The sequence below is a fragment of the Thunnus maccoyii genome, chromosome 22 (genome assembly GCF_910596095.1).
Source record: "Thunnus maccoyii chromosome 22, fThuMac1.1, whole genome shotgun sequence".
Classification (NCBI taxonomy): Eukaryota; Metazoa; Chordata; class Actinopteri; order Scombriformes; family Scombridae; genus Thunnus; species Thunnus maccoyii.
In genome coordinates, this window is record NC_056554.1 from 23,120,461 (window position 1) to 23,140,977 (window position 20,517).

The 20,517-nt window shown below is 35.2% G+C and overlaps 3 protein-coding genes across 3 annotated transcripts; all 3 read right to left on the reverse strand.

The window, feature by feature from the left end:
* Nucleotides 1-2,245: 2,245 nt before the first annotated feature.
* On the reverse strand, nt 2,246-5,044 carry LOC121889992 (type-2 ice-structuring protein-like). Its single transcript, XM_042402238.1, has 6 exons — nt 5,023-5,044; nt 4,871-4,921; nt 4,403-4,512; nt 3,530-3,664; nt 3,235-3,343; nt 2,246-2,313 (listed from the first exon to the last, which is right to left on the reverse strand). Exons 1-6 carry the CDS (start codon nt 5,042-5,044, stop codon nt 2,246-2,248), a joined length of 495 nt encoding a protein of 164 aa, XP_042258172.1.
* Nucleotides 5,045-8,630: 3,586 nt separating this feature from the next.
* LOC121889993 (tyrosine-protein kinase Tec-like) lies at nt 8,631-12,308 on the reverse strand. Its single transcript, XM_042402239.1, has 5 exons — nt 12,303-12,308; nt 12,033-12,052; nt 10,394-10,512; nt 10,065-10,222; nt 8,631-9,746 (listed from the first exon to the last, which is right to left on the reverse strand). The coding sequence occupies exons 1-5, from the start codon at nt 12,306-12,308 to the stop codon at nt 9,663-9,665; spliced, it is 387 nt and encodes a 128-aa protein (XP_042258173.1). The 3' UTR covers nt 8,631-9,662.
* Nucleotides 12,309-14,695: 2,387 nt separating this feature from the next.
* On the reverse strand, nt 14,696-17,854 carry LOC121889994 (type-2 ice-structuring protein-like). The gene is made up of 6 exons (XM_042402240.1): nt 17,833-17,854; nt 17,681-17,731; nt 17,213-17,322; nt 16,340-16,474; nt 16,045-16,153; nt 14,696-15,123 (listed from the first exon to the last, which is right to left on the reverse strand). Exons 1-6 carry the CDS (start codon nt 17,852-17,854, stop codon nt 15,056-15,058), a joined length of 495 nt encoding a protein of 164 aa, XP_042258174.1. The 3' UTR covers nt 14,696-15,055.
* Nucleotides 17,855-20,517: the final 2,663 nt, after the last annotated feature.

The window sequence follows — 20,517 nt, forward strand, 5'->3', positions numbered from 1 at the left end:
TTAATCATCTCACCACCCCTCAGATTTATCTGCTGACCCTTTAGAGGGGCCTGACCCCTAGGTTGGAAACCAGTGGACTAAACTAGCTAACTGTATATAAAGTAATAATACTTTAAGTACATCAAGCTCATAATACTTATGTACTTTTACTGTAGTAGGATTTTTCATGCAGGACTTGTACTTGTAATGGAGTATTTTTATGTTGCTGTATTGGTAATTTTACTCAAGTAAAGGACCTGAATACTTCCTCTAAGTTCTTTATCAGATGAAATGAGACAAGAATTAGATGATATGTGATCAGATGACCTCGGATGTCGCCATAAAGATGAAGCACACAGGTAACGTCAGCTGAGATAAGGAGGAATGTCATTAATATATATATATGTGATCATTTATTTGACAAGTCTGCCTCTTCATCTGCACGCTTTAAAGTGGTAGCATCACTCAATAAAAACAATAATAGAGCATAATAAGAGCACACATTGTTTCCTCTGACAGCACAGTCATGAGATTTTCTCCAGCAAGACAGAAGAGGATGTGAAATATCTGCAGATGATAAAGTTACTGCTCAGACAGTGAATGCACATGAGACGCAATGTTGTTTTTAATGTATTCATTATTTCAGTCTATATGTACTGATATTCTATATGTAAATTAATTATTTAATAACATGTTATGATGCAAATGTCACGTAATTTATAGGAATGATTTAGCTAACTCTTGTCAAAATAGCAGTACACTTTCTACTCCACTTTTTTCTCACAGAAACAGACTCTCCTCCTCTCCCTGTAATATTACCCATGATGCAAGTTAAAATGTGAAAAATGAAAAGAAAATCATTCTGATGAATGATGAAAGTTGTTTTATACTTCCTTTATTAATCAGAAGTGAACGCAAATAAAACATTTTTTACTAGATTGGTAATCAGAAAACAAATAAAATCTAAACTTGGGAGTGATATTACATTCGAGTTGGTTGATATTTGTCTTGGTATAAAACTGAGGTGATGTAGTATCTAAAGCTGCAACGATTAGTCAATTAATCGATTAGTTGTCAACTATTAAATTAATCGCTATTGTTGATAATCAGTTAATCATTTGGAGTCATTTCTAAGAAAAAAAAGTCAAAATTCTCTGATTCCAGCTTCTCAAATGTGAATATTTTCTTCAATCCTCTATGGCAGTAAACTGAATATCTTTGTGTTGTGGACAAAACAAGACATTTGAATACGTCATCTTGGGCTCTGGGAAACAGTGATCAACATGTTTCACCATTTTCTGACAATTTTAGACCAAACAACTAGTCAATTAATCGAGAAAATAAGTCAGAAGTTAAAGATGAAAAAAGCGAACTGACAAAAGGCCTCACGTGACGACCCAAAAACAGCCTCAAAAAGCTTCTAAGTCACTCTTAGCTTAGGCATGGGGAGTCAGGAATATTATGTATTATGTATATTTCTTACAGATTTTTGAGCTATTGGTAGTTTGCTTATCATTATTTTTAACTATATTTAACATAGTTTAATATATTATACCTCTCATGTGCTTTAAATTTTAATATGTATATTGCAGAATAACCACACATCATCTGCCAATTCAGCTGGTTCTAAATAAACATCCTGGATTTAACTTCAACATCTCTGGTTGAGTTCTTACTGGACACAGTAACAGCAGGCCAGTTTCTAGTTAATCAGTTCAAGTACTATTTTTCAGTACCAAATTTTTTTTTTAAATGTATTTTAGGTTTAATTAACTTGAAATTATAAAACATACATATTTAAGTAAAGTTAAGGACAAAATTAGTTAATTCCACTAAATCTCTGAATGATATTTTACAGTGTAGATGTTGATCTGACTGTGATACCCATAATAATTGTTCCATTTAAAATAGAATTACAAACCAGCTTGTTTCATGCTTGCGTCTTTAATTTGCACAATATGAGACAGAACAGTTCAATCTCCAGAGTAAGAAAAAGCATTCTTTTCATAACATATTCAGTTTGGCACAAGACCTAAAAGACAATCCAGCTCCCGTTTGTGTCACTTGTTGCTTCCTTCCTTAAGTAGCTTTACAGTGATAGCAAGATAGAAAGAAAGATGAAAAATGATTTATAAAGCTGCTAGGTTATATATGAGACTGATGATAAAATGACAGATTAACTTGTGACAATAAACACAAACACATATCCACTAATATTTGTGCTTTTCACAGGTATTTCATGCCTCTCTTATCTGCTCAGGAATCATCAGATTTTCTTGGCACAGACAGATGGCCGGTAAGCACTACACTGAAAATCATCCCAGCAATTGTTACCTGCAATTAGTAAAAACACAGGACGTCAGCATGATTGTCAATCATATCATGTAATTTTTTGAAGCAGATGTAGATTAGATTATCATTTCTTAAAGGGGAACTCAGCTGATTTTCCACATCAAAGTCTGTTTCCAGGTTGATGAAAAAAGTCATATAAGCCTTTTGTGGCTCCAGAGGGAGCTGTGTGACATCTGATAAATTGTCTGTTGGGGCTGAATACTACAAGTGTGGGGGTGTGGAGTTAGAAAGAAGTGAGGTCACCAGACCCATGTAGCTGCTCCTCATCTCTGCTGGAGGCTAGCAGCTCCAGGCTACATTAGATTAACTACTAGGATAACACACCTGAAAGGTATAATATGTAACTTTTCTGCATTAAAATGTCTAAAAATGACTAGACCTATGTTATATATTTTGTTAAGTTGTGTACGTATGTAATCCCAAATGTTTCCAACAATATTCAAACCCAGACAAATCCGTAATTTTAATCAATGTAATGGTCTGTTTCATTTGGTCACCTGTTAATGATGTAATTTCCCCTTTGTGCATGTGTCAGCATTGTGGCTGTCCACAAGAAACCATCATAAATGGACTTTTTACTCAGTTTTAAGCCACATTTTAATGATACACTTTTTAGATCTTGGTTGTTTTTAACTATAGCTTTTAACCGGATGAAGGATTTTAATCATTGGACATCTGGATCTTAAGTTATCAGAGAAACAAGCTGAGCCTATAGAGCCTATGGACACACAGGTTTTCCAGCAACATCATCAATGAAATGTTCATGCAGGCACATTTTTAGTTTTTCATGAAGTCACCTTGTTTTTGTTATGCGTCCTTTCTTATCTACACCACTTACATAATTACATAATTCTACATAATTACATAATTCTCTCATGCAAAGTAATGTATTTTATGGTTTACCTCCGTAGTTCATCTGAATACAGTGCTGGTTCCCGTGGTCATTAGGCTCTCCTCTGCACCAGTATGAGAAGGCGAAAGGTGTGCCATCACTCCAGAGCCAAACACCCTCCTAGAAGATCGAATAGAAGACAATTGATGCATATAAATAAAGATAATCTAAATGTTAACACCACTCTAAATACCAAAAGGTTTGATATTCTTATTACAAGGTCTATTTACTTGATATCAAGTAACTTGAAGTCAAGAATGAACTTTCAAGCTCATAAGACATCTTTTGTTATTATACATGACATACCCCTTGGCTGTCAGAGCCTCCAATCCATGTCTCAGGATACCCATGAGTTCTATCTGATATTATCCTCTTAATCTCGTTGTACTCCCGAGTTCCATGAATCGATGCAAGGTGTGCACCCTTGGACTGGCAGTTTTTCTACAGTGGAGATAAACAGACAACAGAGTAGAGATGTGAATAGGAAGGTGCTGCTAATCTTTCTTTAAACAATATCCTCAATATCACTGAACACAGAAACACAGGACTCTACTGGTGTTATAACAATATGATAGGTCTATGTTGTGACCACGAGCTTCAATTATTTCAACTCTGTTACTGAGAAATCATGTTTTGTCTCTCATTTTGGTGGACAGCTAAAGATATGACAATACCCATGAGCCTCAGCTGCTGTTGCTATGGAGAAGAAGCCAGTCAGAAGTGAGAATCACTGCGTTAATAAATTTAAAACCCTTTGTTGTCGAAGTTGCAAACAAAAAGTGATGCCATAGTTGCAGAATTCACTCAAAAGTGACCCAGAGAAAAAAAGAGCCGATTTACACTGCAGATTGTAGTTTTGTACCTTGGATTTTCTTTCTTTTTTTTTTTTTAAATCAAAGTACCAGATATTATCTAATGCAGCTGTTCATCTTGTCTACTGATGATTCAACTGGAAGAGTCTAATCTGTAGAAATGTTCCAACTGTTAGTCACCTAACATTGTCTATGGGGAGAATGAAGTGGGTGCGCCCAAAATACTTTGCAACTTGATAAAGCTGCCCAGAAAAAATAATAACATGAGTAATAAGAGAACACTAAAGTTAGATGAGGAAGTTACCAAGTGTGCAAGTCAAAGAAAATGTTGAAGTGTTCTTCAGTGAATACAAATCGTCTCGATTACCTCAGCTTGAGCCCAGGTCAAGGTTCGAGGAATGAAGAGGAAACAGCGGCCGTTGTACTCAGTCCAGTAGGAGGGACAAGATGTTGACCTCTTGACAATACGATGCTCCTCTGAACACAAATGGTGGAGAAAAGTGGGTCACATTGACTTTCCAGACAGTGTGATGCACTTAAACCCTTACATTCTGACAGTAGCTATCCTACAACATGTTTGAATAGTGATTTTAGAATTTTTGAATAAACACGGATCAAATTTAACCCAGAAAATCATCTATGTACAGAAATATGTATCAGCTGCATAAAAAATATTTCCAATTTTGTATATTCAGGGTCATGTTAAGAAAAACATTTCTGGCTAAAAGAAAGATGTTTGTGGTGTTTTTAATGCTCTCAAATGTAAACATGGGTCAAATTTGATCTGTAAGTGTTCATTCAGCTAATATTAATCTGAATAAATAAATGTATTCACCTTCTTGAATTATTGCCTCTGTCTCCTTGTCTTTCTCTGCTTCTTGAAGAGCTGGACAGTTAAAGACATCAGTTAGAGGTTATTATTAATATTATTATTATTATTTATTGAGGTCTAAAGACAAAAACACACAAATTCAGTCAGATACTCACCAGCAGCTCCAGCCAGAGCCATCATGGAACAAACGAGTACAGACACAGTCAGCAACTTCATGGTGGAGATGATGCAGACCTTATATGATGCTTTCCTTCAATAAGTATAGAGACAGACATGTTAGTGATATTTAAAGCAGATAAACTTTAGTGAATGATGAGAGACAACCAAATAGAAGAAAAGAGCGTGAAGAGAGAGAAGCAAAGCAAACCTGCTTTTGGAAAAAAGTATTTGTCCCCGCTCTGACCAACACCAACATGGCTTCTCAGTCACTCTTAGCTTTCTTTTTATATCCAAATATCCTCCTCTTCTTCACATTCTTACATCCATATATGGTCTATCATTAGGACATCTGCCAGTTACATGCTGATGTTATATGACTTAACACAAAACAGTGACATTTTCTTTGACTGTCACTTACAACATACCCCGTGGGAACATTGTTTTTTATGTTTAAGGTTAAAATTTCAGTATATCTGCTAGGTGCAGAAAACCGCAGCTTCTCTTTTGGCCTGAGGTTGTCTAATGGTTGTCTATGTATTTGTTGTTTGTTTGTGTTTGTTTAGTCACTCTTGACATTTTAGATCTTGTCAGATATTGTACAAATTGTGCAGGTTCTGCACAAATGGTGTAAGACATTTGACTGTTTTATTTATCACCAATTAAAACTGAATAATGAACTAGCTAACTGTATATAAAGTAATAATACTTTAAGTACATCAAGCTCATAATACTTATGTACTTTTACTGTAGTAGGATTTTTCATGCAGGACTTGTACTTGTAATGGAGTATTTTTATGTTGCTGTATTGGTAATTTTACTCAAGTAAAGGACCTGAATACTTCCTCTAAGTTCTTTATCAGATGAAATGAGACAAGAATTAGATGATATGTGATCAGATGACCTCGGATGTCGCCATAAAGATGAAGCACACAGGTAACGTCAGCTGAGATAAGGAGGAATGTCATTAATATATATATGTGATCATTTATTTGATAAGTCTGCCTCTTCATCTGCACGCTTTAAAGTGGTAGCATCACTCAATAAAAACAATAATAGAGCATAATAAGAGCACACATTGTTTCCTCTGACAGCACAGTCATGAGATTTTCTCCAGCAAGACAGAAGAGGATGTGAAATATCTGCAGATGATAAAGTTACTGCTCAGACAGTGAATGCACATGAGACGCAATGTTGTTTTTAATGTATTCATTATTTCAGTCTATATGTACTGATATTCTATATGTAAATTAATTATATAATAACACGTTATGATGCAAATGTCACGTAATTTATAGGAATGATTTAGCTAACTTGTGTCAAAATAGCAGTACACTTTCTACTCCACTTTTTTCTCACAGAAACAGACTCTCCTCCTCTCCCTGTAATATTACCCATGATGCAAGTTAGAATGTGAAAAATGAAAAGAAAATCATTCTGATGAATGATGAAAGTTGTTTTATACTTCCTTTATTAATCAGAAGTGAACGCAAATAAAACATTTTTTACTAGATTGGTAATCAGAAAACAAATAAAATCTAAACTTGGGAGTGATATTACATTCGAGTTGGTTGATATTTGTCTTGGTATAAAACTGAGGTGATGTAGTATCTAAAGCTGCAACGATTAGTCAATTAATCGATTAGTTATCAACTATTAAATTAATCGCTATTGTTGATAATCAGTTAATCATTTGGAGTCATTTCTAAGAAAAAAAAGTCAAAATTCTCTGATTCCAGCTTCTCAAATGTGAATATTTTCTTCAATCCTCTATGGCAGTAAACTGAATATCTTTGTGTTGTGGACAAAACAAGACATTTGAATACATCATCTTGGGCTCTGGGAAACAGTGATCAACATGTTTCACCATTTTCTGACAATTTTAGACCAAACAACTAGTCAATTAATTGAGAAAATAAGTCAAAAGTTAAAGATGAAAAAAGCGAACTGACAAAAGGCCTCACGTGACAACCCAAAAACAGCCTCAAAAAGCTTCTAAGTCACTCTTAGCTTTCTTTTTATATCCAAATATCCTCCTCTTCTTCACATTCTTACATCCATATATGGTCTATCATTAGGACATCTACCAGTTACATGCTGATGTTATATGACTTAACACAAAATAGTGACATTTTCTTTGACTGTCACTTACAACATACCCCGTGGGAACATTGTTTTTTATGTTTAAGGTTAAAATTTCAGTGTATCTGCTAGGTGCAGAAAACCACAGCTTCTCTTTTGGCCTCAGGTTGTCTAATGGTTGTCTATGTATTTGTTGTTTGTTTGTGTTTGTTTAGTCACTCTTGACATTTTAGATCTTGTCAGATATTGTACAAATTGTGCAAGTTCTGCACAAATGGTGTAAGACATTTGACTGTTTTATTTATCACCAATTAAAACTGAATAATGAACTAGCTAACTGTATATAAAGTAATAATACTTTAAGTACATCAAGCTCATAATACTTATGTACTTTTACTGTAGTAGGATTTTTCATGCAGGACTTGTACTTGTAATGGAGTATTTTTATGTTGCTGTATTGGTAATTTTACTCAAGTAAAGGACCTGAATACTTCCTCTAAGTTCTTTATCAGATGAAATGAGACAAGAATTAGATGATATGTGATCAGATGACCTCGGATGTCGCCATAAAGATGAAGCACACAGGTAACGTCAGCTGAGATAAGGAGGAATGTCATTAATATATATATATGTGATCATTTATTTGACAAGTCTGCCTCTTCATCTGCACGCTTTAAAGTGGTAGCATCACTAAATAAAAACAATAATAGAGCATAATAAGAGCACACATTGTTTCCTCTGACAGCACAGTCATGAGATTTTCTCCAGCAAGACAGAAGAGGATGTGAAATATCTGCAGATGATAAAGTTACTGCTCAGACAGTGAATGCACATGAGACGCAATGTTGTTTTTAATGTATTCATTATTTCAGTCTATATGTACTGATATTCTATATGTAAATTAATTATTTAATAACACGTTATGATGCAAATGTCACGTAATTTATAGGAATGATTTAGCTAACTCGTGTCAAAATAGCAGTACACTTTCTACTCCACTTTTTTCTCACAGAAACAGACTCTCCTCCTCTCCCTGTAATATTACCCATGATGCAAGTTAAAATGTGAAAAATGAAAAGAAAATCATTCTGATGAATGATGACAGTTGTTTTATACTTCCTTTATTAATCAGAAGTGAACACAAATAAAACATTTTTTAATAGATTAGTAATCAGAAAACAAATAAAATCTAAACTTGGGAGTGATATTACATTCGAGTTGGTTGATATTTGTCTTGGTATAAAACTGAGGTGATGTAGTATCTAAAGCTGCAACGATTAGTCAATTAATCGATTAGTTGTCAACTATTAAATTAATCGCTATTTTTGATAATCAGTTAATCATTTGGAGTCATTTCTAAGAAAAAAAAGTCAAAATTCTCTGATTCCAGCTTCTCAAATGTGAATATTTTCTTCAATCCTCTATGGCAGTAAACTGAATATCTTTGTGTTGTGGACAAAACAAGACATTTGAATACGTCATCTTGGGCTCTGGGAAACAGTGATCAACATGTTTCACCATTTTCTGACAATTTTAGACCAAACAACTAGTCAATTAATCGAGAAAATAATCGACAGATTAATTGAAAATGAAAATAACCATCAGTTGCAGCTCAGTATCAGATCAGCAGATTTCCAATAAAGGATGTTTCAGTTTCAGAAAAACCTCCTCGCGCCTCTGAACAGCAATGAGGGAATTGAGATGTTCTTCCTGCTAATTCCCAGAACACACGAGGAGCAAGGAGACATGAACATAAGGTAGAGAAACTCTGTCTAATCTAATGTGTGCCCACTGTAAGACCAGACATGTTCACAGGGAACACCACACCTGACAAACAGACTGAAAATGTTCTTTATCATGGAAATATAACCAAAAGTTAAATGACAGTCAGTCTCTTTAACATTAATGTGCAGGATGTAATGACAGATTTGTGCTGCTCCAGCAAAAAATTGTCAGACGTTGGTATTAAACAACAAACGAAACAAAAACAAAAACTGATATCCTGACTTGGCGAGATTCCTTTAATGTCTCAGGAACACACAGCTGAGTCTTTACTGGGATGAAAGTGAAGCTTCATAGTGTGTTCATAGTCTGCTCACTTTCATCCATTTGTCACAGACAGATCTCTGACCAAAGCCCCATGTCCGACTGGGAGGCAGACCGGATGCATTCAGCTACACAGACAAGCAGGCAGATGCTTCCTAAGCTCACGTGTCCACCATGAGAGCCTTTTACACATTTTCTGTATTGCCGTTAGTTCATACAGGTGTTTGTGCAACAAACTTTAAAAGGCTTCTTAAGACAACGTGAGCTGCCGTCCCAGAGTTGTTCTGGTTGAGCAGATCTGAAGTGACTTGATTGGATTAAACAAACGTGAGTGTCAGTTTTAGCACCTTTACACCGAGTTCTCCATGTTGTCGTCCTTTCTATAGCGCTTTCTATAAATTAGATAACACCTTCAAGAACCACAGAAATGGTCGAGGAGCAGGAGTTCGGGGCCAACATGGCACACGCCGCATATGGCGCGAATGGTGAAAACAGCTGATTGGTCAGTTGGTCAGTTCGGGGGAGCGGTGTCACTGTCCAGAGCGTCGGAGATCATTATACAGATCTTAGAGAAAGACGGGCGCTCCTCCGGTCTCTGGAGAGAGAAACACAGGCCATAAATACACGTTATTATTTCAGACTAGAGCTGCAACTAACAGTTATTTTCATGATTGATTAATCTGTTGATTATTTTCTTGATTAATCGATTATTTGTTTGGTCCATAAAATGTCAGAAAATGGTGAAAAATGTTGATCACTATTTCCAAAAGCCCAAGGTGACGTCCTCAAATGTTTTTTTTTTGTCCAGAATCCAAATATATTGAGTTTTATATTGAGAATTTAGATATTTTTTCAAACTAATTGGCGAACAAGTGAGATAATACTGAAATAGGTGATTTCTCACAACCCTCACCTCATGCCAACAGCGCTGCATGATGTCATAGATGGCAGGTGTGGCCATTTTGGGCCTGTAGAGGCGGTGACCCTGGGTTATCAGTGTAACGACCTCATGGTTGTGACTCTGTTCAAACGGCATACGGCCCTCAGTGAAGGCTTCCCACATCAACACACCTGGACGCAAAAAACATTAGAGGTTTAATTGTTAAAACACTTAGTTCATCATTAATGTGTGGTAAAATAAAGAAAAAAAGGTAAAAATGAGAGTTGAGCCTCTGTTTTTTATGATTATACTTCATTTTCCTAAATGTTCCAGTTCCGGTATTGACGTTAAAGTGTGCTCACCGAAGGACCAGACGTCAGACTTGCTGCTGTATTTGCAGAAGTTAAAGACTTCAGGAGGCGACCACTTCACAGGGAACTTAGCACCCGATGAACTGGTGTACTGGTCGTCCAACACGTATCTGCATAAAACACATTAGCATTTAAGTTTCACAGGAAAAGACAACAGATAAAAACGTGCTGTGTAAATGTCTAGGAATCAGGGTAACGCTTTATTTTACAGGTCCTTTGATTTCCGGGAAATATTCTGAGTAATTTGAATGTATTTAACAGCTGAGTTTTTACAGAGCAGGAGGTGCAATTTAGTACAAACAATAAGAAACAATTTCAAACAGTTTTTAGTTGGTTTAATTAAGTAGACTTTTGACAATTCTTTTACTGACAGAAAATACTTAGTTTTCGGTGTGTAGTTTTGTGTGTCAAATTACATATTAGAATATTAGGTTGTTTTAAAAACTATAACAAGCACATTTCATGTGTAATTACATCACACTTTCAAAGAAATGCCTCAAGAATTAACACAGTAGCTACTTTTAGCAAATCACTGAAAAAACTTAATATGCTAATATTAGGTTTAGCTTGCAAAACTACACACTGAAAACTGAGTACTTTCTGTCAGTTAAAGTACTGTCCAATTTATTAAGGAATTGTGAAAAAGAATATTGACGTGAACCAAAATAGCATATAATGACTGGATTCTCATCAACTAAACATGTTGGCTTGTAAATTTAGTATGTGTTCAGTGACTGTGAAGATCTCTCTTTTTAAAGCTTTTTGTACCCCAATATATACGGCCCATCTGTGGTGATGTTACTGCTGCTTAAAGCTCCAAGAAACTGCAGCGCAAGCTAAATGTTTGTTAATGTTGGTGTACCTACCTGCTCTGATGTAATACGAAATCTTATATGTATGTGCAGGTTATCTGATTCTCTTAACAGTATTATTTCAGCTTTGACCAACCCTGAACTGAGTTCCATCAGGTTCTCATCTAGAATGTGAAACCATTGGCGTTTTAGCCTAAATGCAAATGCCTAATCGTTATGGAATGCCTGAAGTGGTTTCTGTCCTACAGATAACCGATGCCGGTGTGGATAAGGCACCGACAGACGGCTGTCCTCTACCTCTGACCTAGCTATCGAACATAGTTCCCATAATCTACACGCAAGACCAACCCAGCCTTGCTAGGGAACCAAATTCAGCCTGGCTTCTATAATCACCAGCTGTCATTGAACAACTACCAACGGGCCTATGTTTTCAGGAATTCCTTACAGCCGGGGTTACAACAAAGTGTTGCGGTGCAAATAGGTGTTGGAGGTTCGAAAGTACTCCAAGATGATCTTCTAACAGGTCGTCTCTGAAGGAGGCCCACTCTGACTGTCGAGGGCATTGCCTGGTTTTATAGGGCGGCTTTGATGCCCTGGTCCGAACAGTTTAGCCAATTAAACAACTATATTTAACCATAGCCTAATTATACCTCTATCACATGTGCAGCAGGTTGATCTCAATCATTAAATCCAAACCTTTCCAATTCTGTTATTCAATGAACATTGTAAGTTTATCCTCAGCAAAATTCATTATATTTTGTAATCTAAATAAATTTAAAACTCATGTCAGCTATATCCCAAGAGGGTGTTCTTCTTACCTTAAGGAGATACCAGAAGACTTCAGAGATGAGCACAAGTCAGGAACTTGGAGTGTATAGAAATACAAACCAGTTTGATTTGGTTTTCACTAAATAATTGATATAAGACCCAAAAAGTAAAATACAAAACTTGAGTCAAAAGTTAAAGATGAAAAAAGCGAACTGACAAAAGGCCTCATGTGACGACCCAAAAACAGCCTCAAAAAGCCTCTCAGTCACTCTTAGCTTTCTTTTTATATCCAAATATCCTCCTCTTCTTTACATTCTTACATCCATATATGGTCTATCATTAGGACATCTGCCAGTTACATGCTGATGTTATATGACTTAACACAAAATAGTGACATTTTCCTTAACTGTCACTTACAACATACCCCGTGGAACATTGTTTTTTATGTTTGAGGTTAAAATTTAGGTATATCTGCTAGGTGCAGAAAACCGCAGCTTCTCTTTTGGCCTCAGGTTGTCTAATGGTTGTCTATGTATTTGTTGTTTGTTTGTGTTTGTTTGTTTGACAGTTTAGATCTTGTCAGATATTGTACAAATTGTGCAGGTTCTGCACAAATGGTGTAAGACATTTGACTGTTTTATTTATCACCAATTAAAACTGAATAATTTAGTCAGAAATAGGCTTGAGTGGATTTGTCTCCAATTTCATTTCAATAAATGTTCAAATGATCCAATATTTCACTAAAAATCAAAGATCGAAGAAAAAGTCCAAAACCTGAAAACAGATTTGTGTATCAGAACTTTGTTTTTTCTTCTTTCCTCTCCCATTAATCATCTCATGACCCCTCAGATTTATCTGCTGACCCTTTAGAGGGGCCTGACCCCTAGGTTGGAAACCAGTGGACTAAACTAGCTAACTGTATATAAAGTAATAATACTTTAAGTACATCAAGCTCATAATACTTATGTACTTTTACTGTAGTAGGATTTTTCATGCAGGACTTGTACTTGTAATGGAGTATTTTTATGTTGCTGTATTGGTAATTTTACTCAAGTAAAGGACCTGAATACTTCCTCTAAGTTCTTTATCAGATGAAATGAGACAAGAATTAGATGATATGTGATCAGATGACCTCGGATGTCGCCATAAAGATGAAGCACACAGGTAACGTCAGCTGAGATAAGGAGGAATGTCATTAATATATATATATGTGATCATTTATTTGACAAGTCTGCCTCTTCATCTGCACGCTTTAAAGTGGTAGCATCACTAAATAAAAACAATAATAGAGCATAATAAGAGCACACATTGTTTCCTCTGACAGCACAGTCATGAGATTTTCTCCAGCAAGACAGAAGGGGATGTGAAATATCTGCAGATGATAAAGTTACTGCTCAGACAGTGAATGCACATGAGACGCAATGTTGTTTTTAATGTATTCATTATTTCAGTCTATATGTACTGATATTCTATATGTAAATTAATTATTTAATAACACGTTATGATGCAAATGTCACGTAATTTATAGGAATGATTTAGCTAACTCGTGTCAAAATAGCAGTACACTTTCTACTCCACTTTTTTCTCACAGAAACAGACTCTCCTCCTCTCCCTGTAATATTACCCATGATGCAAGTTAAAATGTGAAAAATGAAAAGAAAATCATTCTGATGAATGATGAAAGTTGTTTTATACTTCCTTTATTAATCAGAAGTGAACGCAAATAAAACATTTTTTACTAGATTGGTAATCAGAAAACAAATAAAATCTAAACTTGGGAGTGATATTACATTCGAGTTGGTTGATATTTGTCTTGGTATAAAACTGAGGTGATGTAGTATCTAAAGCTGCAACGATTAGTCAATTAATCGATTAGTTGTCAACTATTAAATTAATCGCTATTGTTGATAATCAGTTAATCATTTGGAGTCATTTCTAAGAAAAAAAAGTCAAAATTCTCTGATTCCAGCTTCTCAAATGTGAATATTTTCTTCAATCCTCTATGGCAGTAAACTGAATATCTTTGTGTTGTGGACAAAACAAGACATTTGAATACGTCATCTTGGGCTCTGGGAAACAGTGATCAACATGTTTCACCATTTTCTGACAATTTTAGACCAAACAACTAATCAATTAATCGAGAAAATAAGTCAAAAGTTAAAGATGAAAAAAGCGAACTGACAAAAGGCCTCACGTGACGACCCAAAAACAGCCTCAAAAAGCTTCTAAGTCACTCTTAGCTTAGGCATGGGGAGTCAGGAATATTATGTATTATGTATATTTCTTACAGATTTTTTTGAGCTATTGGTAGTTTGCTTATCATTATTTTTAACTATATTTAACATAGTTTAATATACTATACCTCTCATGTGCTTTAAATTTTAATATGTATATTGCAGAATAACCACACATCATCTGCCAATTCAGCTGGTTCTAAATAAACATCCTGGATTTAACTTCAACATCTCTGGTTGAGTTCTTACTGGACACAGTAGCAGCAGGCCAGTTCCTAGTTAATCAGTTCAAGTACTATTTTTCAGTACCAAATTTTTTTTTAAAATGTATTTTAGGTTTAATTAACTTGAAATTATAAAACATACATATTTAAATAAAGTTAAGGACAAAATTAGTTAATTCCACTAAATCTCTGAATGATATTTTACAGTGTAGATGTTGATCTGACTGTGATACCCATAATAATTGTTCCATTTAAAATAGAATTACAAACCAGCTTGTTTCATGCTTGCGTCTTTAATTTGCACAATATGAGACAGAACAGTTCAATCTCCAGAGTAAGAAAAAGCATTCTTTTCATAACACATTCAGTTTGGCACAAGACCTAAAAGACAATCCAGCTCCCGTTTGTGTCACTTGTTGCTTCCTTCCTTAAGTAGCTTTACAGTGATAGCAAGATAGAAAGAAAGATGAAAAATGATTTATAAAGCTGCTAGGTTATATATGAGACTGATGATAAAATGACAGATTAACTTGTGACAATAAACACAAACACATATCCACTAATATTTGTGCTTTTCACAGGTATTTCATGCCTCTCTTATCTGCTCAGGAATCATCAGATTTTCTTGGCACAGACAGATGGCCGGTAAGCACGACACTGAAAATCATCCCAGCAATTGTTACCTGCAATTATTAAAAACACAGGACGTCAGCATGATTGTCAATCATATCATGTAATATTTTGATGCAGATGTAGATTAGATTATTATTTCTTAAAGGGGAACTCAGCTGATTTTCCACATCAAAGTCTGTTTCCAGGTTGATGAAAAAAGTCATATAAGCCTTTTGTGGCTCCAGAGGGAGCTGTGTGACATCTGATAAATTGTCTGTTGGGGCTGAATACTACAAGTGTGGGGGTGTGGAGTTAGAAAGAAGTGAGGTTACCAGACCCATGTAGCTGCTCCTCATCTCTGCTGGAGGCTAGCAGCTCCAGGCTACATTAGATTAACTACTAGGATAACACACCTGAAAGGTATAATATGTAACTTTTCTGCATTAAAATGTCTAAAAATGACTAGACCTATGTTATATATTTTGTTAAGTTGTGTATGTATGTAATCCCAAATGTTTCCAACAATATTCAAACCCAGACAAATCCGTAATTTTAATCAATGTAATGGTCTGTTTCATTTGGTCACCTGTTAATGATGTAATTTCCCCTTTGTGCATGTGTCAGCATTGTGGCTGTCCACAAGAAACCATCATAAATGGACTTTTTACTCAGTTTTAAGCCACATTTTAATGATACACTTTTTAGATCTTGGTTGTTTTTAACTATAGCTTTTAACCGGATGAAGGATTTTAATCATTGGACGTCTGGATCTTAAGTTATCAGAGAAACAAGCTGAGCCTATAGAGCCTATGGACACACAGGTTTTCCAGCAACATCATCAATGAAATGTTCATGCAGGCACATTTTTAGTTTTTCATGAAGTCACCTTGTTTTTGTTATGCGTCCTTTCTTATCTACACCACTTACATAATTACATAATTCTACATAATTACATAATTCTCTCATGCAAAGTAATGTATTTTATGGTTTACCTCCGAAGTTCATCTGAATACAGTGCTGGTTCCCGTAGTTATTAGGCTCTCCTCTGCACCAGTATGAGAAGGCGAAAGGTGTGCCATCACTCCAGAACCAAACACCCTCCTAGAAGATCGAATGGAAGACAATTGATGCATATAAATAAAGATAATCTAAATGTTAACACCACTCTAAATACCAAAAGGTTTGATATTCTTATTACAAGGTCTATTTACTTGATATCAAGTAACTTGAAGTCAAGAATGAACTTTCAAGCTCATAAGACATCTTTTGTTATTATACATGACATACCCCTTGGCTGTCAGAGCCTCCAATCCATGTCTCAGGATACCCATGAGTTCTATCTGATATTATCCTCTTAATCTGGTTGTACTCCCGAGTTCCATGAATCGATGCAAGGTGTGCACCCTTGGACTGGCAGTTTTTCTACAGTGGAGATAAACAGACAACAGAGTAGAGATGTGAATAGGAAGGTGCTGCTAATCTTTCTTTAAACAATATCCTCAATATCACTGAACACAGAAACACAGGACTCTACTGGTGTTATAACAATATGATAGGTCTATGTTGTGACCACCAGCTTCAATTATTTCAACTCTGTTACTGAGAAATCATGTTTTGTCTCTCATTTTGGTGGACAGCTAAAGATATGACAATACCCATGAGCCTCAGCTGCTGTTGCTATGGAGAAGAAGCCAGTCAGAAGTGAGAATCACTGCGTTAATAAATTTAAAACCCTTTGTTGTCGAAGTTGCAAACAAAAAGTGATGCCATAGTTGCAGAATTCACTCAAAAGTGATCCAGAAATAAAAAGAGCCGATTTACACTGCAGATTGTAGTTTTGTACCTTGGATTTTCTTTCTTTTTTTTTTTTTAAATCAAAGTACCAGATATTATCTAATGCAGCTGTTCATCTTGTCTACTGATGATTCAACTGGAAGAGTCTAATCTGTAGAAATGTTCCAACTGTTAGTCACCTAACATTGTCTATGGGGAGAATGAAGTGGGTGCGCCCAAAATACTTTGCAACTTGATAAAGCTGCCCAGAAAAAATAATAACATGAGTAATAAGAGAACACTAAAGTTAGATGAGGAAGTTACCAAGTGTGCAAGTCAAAGAAAATGTTGAAGTGTTCTTCAGTGAATACAAATCGTCTCGATTACCTCAGCTTGAGCCCAGGTCAAGGTTCGAGGAATGAAGAGGAAACAGCGGCCGTTGTACTCAGTCCAGTGGGAGGGACAAGATGTTGACCTCTTGACAATACGATGCTCCTCTGAACACAAATGGTGGAGAAAAGTGGGTCACATTGACTTTCCAGACAGCGTGATGCACTTAAACCCTTACATTCTGACAGTAGCTATCCTACAACATGTTTGAATAGTGATTTTAGAATTTTTGAATAAACACGGATCAAATTTAACCCAGAAAATCATCTATGTACAGAAATATGTATCAGCTGCATAAAAAATATTTCCAATTTTGTATATTCAGGGTCATGTTAAGAAAAACATTTCTGGCTAAAAGAAAGATGTTTGTGGTGTTTTTAATGCTCTCAAATGTAAACATGGGTCAAATTTGATCTGTAAGTGTTCATTCAGCTAATATTAATCTGAATAAATAAATGTATTCACCTTCTTGAATTATTGCCTCTGTCTCCTTGTCTTTCTCTGCTTCTTGAAGAGCTGGACAGTTAAAGACATCAGTTAGAGGTTATTATTAATATTATTATTATTATTTATTGAGGTCTAAAGACAAAAACACACAAATTCAGTCAGATACACACCAGCAGCTCCAGCCAGAGCCATCATGGAACAAACGAGTACAGACACAGTCAGCAACTTCATGGTGGAGATGATGCAGACCTTATATGATGCTTTCCTTCAATAAGTATAGAGACAGACATGTTAGTGATATTTAAAGCAGATAAACTTTAGTGAATGATGAGAGACAACCAAATAGAAGAAAAGAGCGTGAAGAGAGAGAAGCAAAGCAAACCTGCTTTTGGAAAAAAGTATTTGTCCCCGCTCTGACCAACACCAACATGGCTTCTCAGTCACTCTTAGCATTCTTTTTATATCCAAATATCCTCCTCTTCTTTACATTCTTACATCCATATATGGTCTATCATTAGGACATCTGCCAGTTACATGCTGATGTTATATGACTTAACACAAAATAGTGACATTTTCTTTGACTGTCACTTACAACATACCCCGTGGGAACATTGTTTTTTATGTTTAAGGTTAAAATTTCAGTATATCTGCTAGGTGCAGAAAACCACAGCTTCTCTTTTGGCCTGAGGTTGTCTAATGGTTGTCTATGTATTTGTTGTTTGTTTGTGTTTGTTTAGTCACTCTTGACAGTTTAGATCTTGTCAGATATTGTACAAATTGTGCAAGTTCTGCACAAATGGTGTAAGACATTTGACTGTTTTATTTATCACCAATTAAAACTGAATAATGAACTAGCTAACTGTATATAAAGTAATAATACTTTAAGTACATCAAGCTCATAATACTTATGTACTTTTACTGTAGTAGGATTTTTCATGCAGGACTTGTACTTGTAATGGAGTATTTTTATGTTGCTGTATTGGTAATTTTACTCAAGTAAAGGACCTGAATACTTCCTCTAAGTTCTTTATCAGATGAAATGAGACAAGAATTAGATGATATGTGATCAGATGACCTCGGATGTCGCCATAAAGATGAAGCACACAGGTAACGTCAGCTGAGATAAGGAGGAATGTCATTAATATATATATGTGATCATTTATTTGATAAGTCTGCCTCTTCATCTGCACGCTTTAAAGTGGTAGCATCACTCAATAAAAACAATAATAGAGCATAATAAGAGCACACATTGTTTCCTCTGACAGCACAGTCATGAGATTTTCTCCAGCAAGACAGAAGAGGATGTGAAATATCTGCAGATGATAAAGTTACTGCTCAGACAGTGAATGCACATGAGACGCAATGTTGTTTTTAATGTATTCATTATTTCAGTCTATATGTACTGATATTCTATATGTAAATTAATTATATAATAACACGTTATGATGCAAATGTCACGTAATTTATAGGAATGATTTAGCTAACTCGTGTCAAAATAGCAGTACACTTTCTACTCCACTTTTTTCTCACAGAAACAGACTCTCCTCCTCTCCCTGTAATATTACCCATGATGCAAGTTAAAATGTGAAAAATGAAAAGAAAATCATTCTGATGAATGATGAAAGTTGTTTTATACTTCCTTTATTAATCAGAAGTGAACGCAAATAAAACATTTTTTACTAGATTAGTAATCAGAAAACAAATAAAATCTAAACTTGGGAGTGATATTACATTCGAGTTGGTTGATATTTGTCTTGGTATAAAACTGAGGTGATGTAGTATCTAAAGCTGCAACGATTAGTCAATTAATCGATTAGTTATCAACTATTAAATTAATCGCTATTGTTGATAATCAGTTAATCATTTGGAGTCATTTCTAAGAAAAAAAAGTCAAAATTCTCTGATTCCAGCTTCTCAAATGTGAATATTTTCTTCAATCCTCTATGGCAGTAAACTGAATATCTTTGTGTTGTGGACAAAACAAGACATTTGAATACGTCATCTTGGGCTCTGGGAAACAGTGATCAACATGTTTCACCATTTTCTGACAATTTTAGACCAAACAACTAGTCAATTAATCGAGAAAATAAGTCAAAAGTTAAAGATGAAAAAAGCGAACTGACAAAAGGCCTCACGTGACGACCCAAAAACAGCCTCAAAAAGCTTCTAAGTCACTCTTAGCATTCTTTTTATATCCAAATATCCTCCTCTTCTTTACATTCTTACATCCATATATGGTCTATCATTAGGACATCTACCAGTTATATGCTGATGTTATATGACTTAACACAAAATAGTGACATTTTCTTTGACTGTCACTTACAACATACCCCGTGGAACGTTGTTTTTTATGTTTGAGGTTAAAATTTAGGTATATCTGCTAGGTGCAGAAAACCACAGCTTCTCTTTTGGCCTCAGGTTGTCTAATGGTTGTCTATGTATTTGTTGTTTGTTTGTGTTTGTTTAGTCACTCTTGACATTTTAGATCTTGTCAGATATTGTACAAATTGTGCAAGTTCTGCACAAATGGTGTAAGACATTTGACTGTTTTCTTTATCACCAATTAAAACTGAATAATGAACTAGCTAACTGTATATAAAGTAATAATACTTTAAGTACATCAAGCTCATAATACTTATGTACTTTTACTGTAGTAGGATTTTTCATGCAGGACTTGTACTTGTAATGGAGTATTTTTATGTTGCTGTATTGGTAATTTTACTCAAGTAAAGGACCTGAATACTTCTTCTAAGTTCTTTATCAGATGAAATGAGACAAGAATTAGATGATATGTGATCAGATGACCTCGGAGGAGGAATGTCATTAATATATATATGTGATCATTTATTTATTAA